This window comes from Archocentrus centrarchus, chromosome 21 (assembly GCF_007364275.1).
Source record: "Archocentrus centrarchus isolate MPI-CPG fArcCen1 chromosome 21, fArcCen1, whole genome shotgun sequence".
NCBI classification, from domain to species: Eukaryota; Metazoa; Chordata; class Actinopteri; order Cichliformes; family Cichlidae; genus Archocentrus; species Archocentrus centrarchus.
Window position 1 is genome coordinate 13004318 of NC_044366.1, and position 9256 is coordinate 13013573.

General features: G+C 39.0%; 1 protein-coding gene across 1 annotated transcript; it reads left to right on the forward strand.

The window, feature by feature from the left end:
- The first annotated feature begins 1504 nt into the window (after positions 1 to 1504).
- On the forward strand, positions 1505 to 4607 carry vgll3 (vestigial-like family member 3). The gene is made up of 4 exons (XM_030758712.1): positions 1505 to 1956; positions 2837 to 3188; positions 3354 to 3887; positions 4012 to 4607. Exons 1-4 carry the CDS (start codon positions 1852 to 1854, stop codon positions 4050 to 4052), a joined length of 1032 nt encoding a protein of 343 aa, XP_030614572.1. The 5' UTR covers positions 1505 to 1851; the 3' UTR covers positions 4053 to 4607.
- Positions 4608 to 9256: the final 4649 nt, after the last annotated feature.

The window sequence follows — 9256 nt, forward strand, 5'->3', positions numbered from 1 at the left end:
AAGCTCTCAACCCGTCATTTTTTACAATTTACTGAACAACGGGGAAGATCAGGTATGCTGCATATAAGGCAACTAAATGTTGGAGAATCTTAATCATAGCAACAAAGGAGCTTGGTATCATTAACCTGAATACAGAAAAATGCAGAATAAGGGAGTGTTTCAGTTGCATTTTAGTGTTAACTCAGCAAGTCAGCAGGAATTAGAAAAGGCTAATTAGTGTAATAAGGTGCGGTTGGCTCTCAGGTTTTTGAGATTCATCATTTACTGTCATGGCCACACTATTTTTTCTGCGGATGCCTTAATTTTTTTTTATCAGTATCAGATTTATCAATTTGCTTTCTCATCTCCTCTGTTGTGCAGTAATCTGGGTGAGATATTTTCCTTAAAATCACATCATTTGTTATCTTATTAGTGCTCCCTATGCATTCAGTAAGATCAGAACCAAATATATATGTGTTTGTTTGGAATGTTTCAACACTGACAGTAAGTGATCCTGAACTTTAGTATTAAATTAAAAACTAGTCTTTTTTTTTTTTTCCTCCTTTTTTGGATTTTGAGAAATCACCTGGATCTGAAACTATTTTGTCTTTATCTTACTAACATCAATCTAAACTCACATATTTGAGTTTAAATCCATGATGGTAAGATGTCTTTAGCGGGCTACTGCAGTATAGGATGAAGTGATAACCATGTCATGTCATTAGCTTTGTCAATAGATGGCAGCAAACAGCTCAGCTCGGTCAATCAAAGCGTTCAGGAGGAAACGATGATGAAGAGGCACCATCAGTGATCAAGAACGTGGCCCTGCTGAGTTTTAGTTCACAGGAAATTTTAAATAAATTTGCTGTTTATTTTTGGGCTTCTGGTTGAAAAATAAATTAGTTCTCCTACATATGATTTTAGTCATCATAATGCACAAGCCTTTGAGAGGCACCTATTGCTCACAGATGCCCGACGAGGTTGCTTGACTGCATAGATTCTCATACTAGCACATTTCAAAACAGCCTTTCTTATGACTAACTTGACTGTTTTAACTGTATATTAGGATTGCAACTCAAAGTGTTTTTAATAAGCTTGTTGCAGTATTTTTGAGACAAATTTGACTGTAGCTTAAGGAGTAAAATGATTAATGGTTAACGATTAATATTTGGCATTGTGGGGAATGTTTTTGTAGATCCGTACTGAAGAAATAAAATCATCCGTACTAAGAGCAGTGAAACCAGTTGAAAACAATCAAAAATTAACAATAAATAAAACTTTTTGGTCGATGATGGTGATTTCTAATCTTCGAGGAGTGTTGGGCTCTTTGCTCAGATTTTACCGTGTAGTGGCATGCCAAACAAGAGTTAAATGTTAAAGTTTACTGGGCGAAAACCTTGAGAAACACTTGGACCCATGGCAATAATAGTGCATTACTAAACTCTGCGCCATAGAGGCCCTTCCCCGGTGGGCGTGCGTAACGGCCCCAGCCCTCTCTAAATATAACTCCCCTTCAAAACAGAAAGAGAAGAAAAACGAGAGAAGGGAATGCTTATCCGATCAAGAGATATCTGAAAACTTGTCAGGAGATAGTTTTTTTCCCGGATACTCTGTGTGTGTTATACCGTTTTGATCCATTTTGTGGCCCCGGGTGGTGCTGGTGAAGCGCGCAACGGGAGGCGCATTGTTTATATGCAAACTGAACGACATGGCTATTGTATGCGTATGGGCATATATGGAGACACTGATGGCTCAGAAGACACAGCCCGTCTAAAGTCTCAAGGAGAGTAGCCCTGTTTCGCCAGTTTCTCTCCTTCGGCTTTCCTCTTCTCCTCCTTATCCTTATCTCCTTATCCGTTTCGCTCCGTCGCGATGAGCTGTCTGGATGTGATGTACCACCAAAGCTATGGAGCGCACTACCTCCCAGCAGCGGCGTACAAGGCAACTTACTATAACCACCATCACCAGCAACAACAGGTGAGACACTCAGAACTTTTTAAGTTACTGAGACGGGCAGACACGTAGTTTTCTTTTCACTTTAAAATAAGTGATTTCTTCCACGAAACGCGGAGTGACGCAACTTTTGTATTTCACAGGAAAAGCGAAATTAGTATTGTATTTTTTTTTTTTATCGGTTATAGTACAAGCAAAAGTTTTATAAAGATTAAAGTACGTTGGAAAATGAGATACTTGGGGTTTAAATGTTATAGCAGCAGCAACAGCAAAAAAAAAAAAAAAAGTTGGCAAATATCATCAACGGTAACAAACTGTATAATTATTTATAAAATGTCTTTCATGAACAATCAGTTTCATTTCGTTTCTGCTTCAGAGTCCTTATCCTTTATTAGCTGATTTCGGTTTAGGATAGTACCTCGAGTTTTTGCTTTCTATAACTATTACCTTAAATTTTCCTTTTGTATGATTAAATTCCAGTCTGGGGCTTGGTATTCAACACAGGTCAGGCGTAATGACACGGAACTATTAATCCTACGGTCAAACGGTGATGTAATGACAGCCAGTCAGTCACTCAGGAATGTGGATCAGGCACATTGAGCTTTACAAATAGTTGTAACGCAAAATGGGGGGGGCTCACTTTCACACGACTCCCAGTCAGCTTCTATATAAAATAATTACTGGTACAGTATAACTGCTTGTCATTTATTTATGTCATGTGGGACTCTATACAAGCATTAGCACCACCACCAGTGTGAAGTTATTGTCTCCTGTAAAATATGTATACAGAACCAACACAAAGATAATTATTGTACAATTCAAACTCTAATAAAATTGTTCTTTTAAAATTTTGTTTATTCTTGCTTAAATTGGTCATTTAATCTCTATTCATATCTTCCTCCAGAGGAAACTGGGTGTTTACAGTAAGATGCAGGAATGTATGGACCAGCAACAAGGAGGAGGAAGAGGGATGCTACCCAGGGAAGAGGGCCTGCAGCAGGGTCCTGCAGCACCAGGTGCTGAATCAGGCAGTAGGCCTTCATCTGATTCAGAGTCAAAGGATGGTACTCAACCAACAGAAACGGAATACTTGAGTTCCCGGTGTGTACTGTTTACCTACTTCCAAGGTAACATCGGTGATGTGGTAGATGAGCACTTCTCTCGTGCTCTCAGTCAGTCCAGCACCTTCAGCGGTGAGAACAAGCCCATCAGAGTGACTCAGCCTTTGGCATCAGCCACCACTGCTATATGGAAAGGTGAGAGGGGCAACAACTGACTTGGCACTTGACCCATTGACTTGGTTTGCCTATCTAAATAGTTTACAAACCACTTAAAATTTAATACAAATCTATAAAAAAAAAAATGATTTAAAAATAGCATATGTGTGAGTCTCTTAAATCTTTGTGATGTGGTTATTTCAGATGGTGGCTCTCTTTCTGAAGGTCAAGGAAGTTCAGCTTGGAACAGCGCTTATCCATCCCAGAACAATTCCTGTGTCCACTCTGTCTCTGTTTCAGTCCACCCAGGCTTTTCCTCCAGCCCTGTTTCCTTTAACCACCAGGATGGAGCCCTGTGGGCTGGCCACATGCTGTCCCAAGCCAGCCTGTCACCTGCAGCTACCCTCCCTGATAGCTGGACCTACAGCCTGAACCCCCAGAACACAAGTGGATACCCAAATGTTCATGACGTCTACCATCCCCACATTCACACCCGGCATCATCACCCCATGCTTCATACATACCCAACTCACAGCCCAGCATTAGATCCCAGATTCAATTCACTCCTGCTGCCTGGTGTTAGGAGTCAAAATCAGCCATCTACTAACACAGGGAGTTCCCCACACAGCGAGGTGGTGAAGGCAGAGATCGATCCCAGCAGCAACAATAATGTCACGGCTACCTCTGTCACTTGGACCCCTTCTGGCCTCCACGGATCTTTGGAGGTGTATGACTCAGGTAGATAAAATAAAAAAGCTCAGTAACTCTAACAAGCATTTGTCAAACCTCGCATGTATTTTCACTTGGGCATTACATCTTAAAATCACAATAATGTTTTAACCCTGTTTGTTTCTTTTTGCAGCTCTTGATCAGACCAAAGCAAAGACATCAGTTTGGTTCTAACTGATGGACTGGCAAAAAGCTCAATTCATGCCAAAAAGGACTTACTATGTGGCTTATCAATGTATGGCTGCAACACCAGCACTGTAATTCAAAATGTAGCTATAGAATGCTAACTGTAGCTTAATCTACGAGTCCTGCACTGTCCACACAATTATTGATATGAACTCAGGCTTGGACTTAAATGGCAGTGATCAATATGCTTTGGCTGCACGTCAAGGCCCTCGAAGAACGATTAAAAAAAAAGACTACTAGCTTTAAGAATGGAAGGTCTCTTCTTTGTCAGCACAAAATACCAATGTAATGCAATGTGTGACTAAGTGGTTCTGTTTCAAGAGCTTGATTTTGATCCACATTTTGTTTTGTACAATAAATGTTTGTTGATGACTGTAAATTGCTTTTGTCTGTGTGCAGTTAAGCCATGCTACATTGTCATTTGCTGGATGACTTCTGCTAAAATTGTTGTTTGGAAGCTGCCTTTCAAATTTGCCTTTCGGGGAATGTGTAGTGTAAATATTGATATGGTATGTTTAAGAAATAAATTCATCGACTGAAAAACATAAATTTTGCAAGTGCTTTGTTTTGTTTTTTTCTCTCTCTCTCTGACAGAAAATTTCCCCTTACAGTATATGTAGAATTCAAGGACACTAACCACACCCACTTTTTTAAATGCATCAATCTGAAGTGCACTGAGCAAAATTTAGGAAAGGATCGGTTTATTACAGGCAACATTTAGATACAAATTGCTGTTCCCATCTTGTGTTAATTTGTTGTGAAATGGTCCCTCTTTGTACTCTACTGCTTGGGTATAGATTTCTGTTTATAAAACAGAAGATTATTTGTGTTACTAAATGGAATTTTCTCAGAATATTTAAAGATACAGACTGTCTCCAGTAAAAGGTACTTTTAGAAAATTCAAACTATATCTTTAAAAACACCACATGGGAAAAAAAAAAGGATACTGAAACAGTTATTGCACTATCGTGTAACTTCAGTGCTTTTATGTATTTTATGTAATTCAGCCAACAGGAGCTGTGCTGTAGTACCAAGGGAAGTGGTCTACATTCCACAGACAGCTATTGTTTGATACCATGAAATGTCTGTTGTCTCTTTCCACACAAACACACATTAAAAAACGTACACCCCCAGACTGACAAACACACACCAAGGAATGCATTTCCGTCTGGACAGGAAGCATGTCGGACAGTGGCAGGCTCACACACATACAGAAATTCTGAACTGATGCACCACATTTAAGTTTGATACGGTGTTTACATCAGAAGCATCAATCATTTGAATGAAAGTCTTCACTGATTGTAAGCTTGAAGAATTAAATGACACTCCAGATACACAATGTTTATCACAGCACCCAATCCCGATGTCACCCATTTGTCTGAGTTCTTGTAACCATTAACTGATTACACAAGCAGTGTGTGCTTGAATTTGTATTACACATGATGTGGGGGCACAAATCTATTTAGACATTGTGTGGTCAAAACCCGCATTCCCATAACATACATCCTTCCTTTTTAGGGTAAAGTCTTGGGTTAAAGTTTGGTCTCATAGGAAATTAGAGCAAGTCATTGTAATGTCCCCTGAACTAATGGAAGCACACTGTGTGTGTGTGTGTGTGTGTGTGTGTGTGTGTGTGTGTGTGTGTGTGTGTGTGTGTGTGTGTGTGTGTGTGTGTGTGTGTGTGTGTGTGTGTGTATGTGTGTGTGTGCAGTGAGTGGTCTGACCAGGTGGTATGATCAGCAGTACCAGCCCACTAACATTCCAGCTCCGCTCCCACGTATCTCATTCTCCATCTCGACTAAACAGCAGGACTTTAAATCTGGAGCACAGCAGCTGCGTTTCCATCCAAACTATCAACAAATCATGATGCAGAGAAAAGAAACGCCTGAGGGAGAAACACTTATTTAGTCAGAACTGAATATTTCTATCTTTAATATTTCAGTGACCTGTGTGTTTACATCAGCTGGACTTCTCTTTAATGAAAGATTGTTAAATTGTACTTTCTGTCTTTGTTTTGTTTTGCCATTGGCTCTTTACAAAGGTAAGAAGAAAATTTAATTTATGTATTTTATGTTTACATATTTTCTATTTTATTTATAGTATAGCACCAATTCACAACAACAGTCTCTTCAAGGTGCTTTATACTGGAAAGTACAGATCCTACAACATTAGAGTGAAAACCCCAACAATCAGAGCAAGCACATGTGGAGAGTGGGGAGGAAGAACTCCTTTTTAACAGAGAAACTCCTCCAGCAGAACCAGCATCAGGGAGGGACAGTCATCTGTCCCAACTGGTTCAGCAATGAGAGGAAAAAGAAAAGGAGAACAAAAGGAGACAGGACAAAACACAAACTATCAGAAAGAGAAGACACAATTTAATGGCATATAGTAGTTAAAGAAGGAAATGGAGAAGAAACATCATGGGAAGTTCTCTACCAGCCTGATCATCTAGTAGCATTACCTTGGCCCCCAAGAACACTGTGAAGAATCTTGGAGTCATTTTTATCAAGATTTGTCCTTCAATGTGCAAATTAAACAAACATGTAGGATTGCTTTTTTTTCACTTGTGCAAAATCACTAAAATTAGAAACATCGTGTATTTTAAGGCTAGACTTAAAACTTTCCTTTTCAACAAACTTATACATTTGGTTTGGGCTGGATCAGGTGACCCTGAACCAAATTGAGAAATTTTTAGACTAACCTTAAAAGCAGAGAAGGTGTCTGTCTCCCAAATCCAAACTGGGAGCCTATTTCATAGGAGAGATCAGATAGCTGTACGCTTTACCTCCCATTCTACTTTCAGGAACCACAAGTAAGCCTTTAGTCTGAGAGCAAAGTGCTCTATTAGGATAATATGGTGCTCTTGAAGTTATGATAGGGCCTGATTATTCAAGATGTTGTGTGTGAGAAGGATTTTAAATTCAATTCTGGATTTAACAGTGCATTAATGAAGAGAGAAATTTCGAATTCCCTGTTGCACTTTGCAGCATTTTGGATGAACTGAGGGCTTTTCAGGGAGCTCTTACAATGCTTAATGTCAAAATTTCCACCGCAAGCATGTTTCAGTTTTTTTATATATATATATAATTGCATTTTATACAATATGTTACATGTATTCCATTTGAACACCAATAACACAATTTCTAAAATAGCAAAATCACATTTATCTATGTTATATAGCCTTCTTTTTGTCTTGCAGAGCGCAGCATTGTAACCAAGCACTACACCCCTTTGGAGCAATCATCTACCTTAGATGTAGCTGTGTCTCTTATGCTTTCTGAAGATATTGATGTGTATGTTTGGGTTCATTTTAAAAAGGAAAATTGAAAAGCCACAATCTGCAAGCGTTTACATTAGCATACACCCTCCACATCAGCATGTAGTGCAGTTACATGCAAACAGGCATCCCACTGGCAGCCTTGGAGAATCCCTGCAGGCACTTCCACTGCAGGAAGAAGAACACCAAAAATACAGATACACAGACCTGGAAGTTAAATGAAAGTGAATTAATTTGTCAATTATAGAATTACCATGGGGTAAAAGAGTTTGGGGAAATGTTGCATGTGTAGTATAAGATTTATTTTTTTTAAGTCTGAGTAGCCTGTGCTTTGTGTTGATGTTACAGTAAAAATATCTCAAGCAGTAAAGGATGGTAGCATCACATGTTGTGCTGCTTAACATCACTGATATGATAAGTTAATACAGCAATTTTCATTTCATGTGAATTTGTTGTTATAAATCTTATTTGATAGATATTTCCAAACTGAATCAATTTCATCTTTGAATCTATTTGCACTCAAGTTCAAAGTTGCACTTATGTACGTCAGAAGAATCCAGTTACAAACCGAGGCGCACACACGCGCACACAGACAGACACACAGAACTGTGCTTCACTGGACAAAAGATACCAAATGAGCAAAGGATGAGTGCCGTGCCAATCTGAGGCTGTTGCTCTTCATCTCCTCATTGCCATGATTGCCTCTTCGATGACCAATTTCCGCATCCTTTGTACGGCAGACAAATGCATTTATTTTAAGAAAGGAAAGTAAATAGTTTTATTTTCTCTTTTATTTTCTTGGCATTCAAATTTTCCCCTGACCTGGGGTGCACCTTTTGAATCTTCCATGATATCAATTCATAATGAACTTTCTATCATTGCTGTCATCTAAATCCCAGTCTCCTTGTTATCCATTTAATTTGCTTAGATGGATGTTGCTCAGATCTCATCAAGTAATTTTATATCTCACTATATCAGGATGCCATATTGTGTACATTTTTATTACTGCTTACAATGCAAAAAAATTGTACTCAATTATATGCATGTCAACTAAGTTTACTGGTAAAATAACACTGGTAAATCATTTTGATTTTTTGTCTGAAAAGGTGCTGAGTCAAACAACAGCAGGTTGCATGGAGAGGAATCTTCATTTGAAACACATCTAAGTCTCCGCCATAATCCGCCCGACATGGCACACTTCAAACCTCTAAAAAGAAGCAAATCAATCCTATTGTCACACGTGAGAAATTAACAGATAAAAGCTGATTGTGTATTGAATGTGATTCAGTGTTTTCTTTATTTGCTTTGCTTTGTTGTGCAGATTTGGCAGCGAAAGTGAATTGAATCGATTGAGCTCAAGTGAAGGAAAGAAGGGGAAACAGAAAACATATGTTTTAGACTAGCAGACTGAAGAGAGCCCACAGAAAGAGACGGAAAAAAAAAAAGAGTGAGAGAGGGAAAGCTGATTGGTCATAACACAGCCCAGCTACACATTCCAGAGTAATTGAGCAGATGATTAGTTTTACAATCAGCGACACAACACCAGCTGTCTGAATACAAAACTATATAAATACACAGATGAGGATGGTTAGAAGAAGAGAGAAGATATAGGTACAAAAAAAAAAAGAAATGGAAAGTAAAACAGGCACATGGTAGTCATAATCCCTCATTACATCCTTCTCACTGTTTTTTGCTTCCCTTTTCCATTCAAACATCTTTTCCTCACTTCCACAAGTCAGCTCAGTGTCTACAAATCACTGGGGTAATTAGAGCTAATTTGCCCTCCTTGTATCAGTATTACGGGTGTTAGGGGTATTAGTGAAAGGTTCAGCTTTCATCGCTCTGTTTGTGTCAACAGGGCAGCCTAATGAAGCGTGCTGGGACTGTCGCAGAACCCTTGTCCTGCTGATTACGC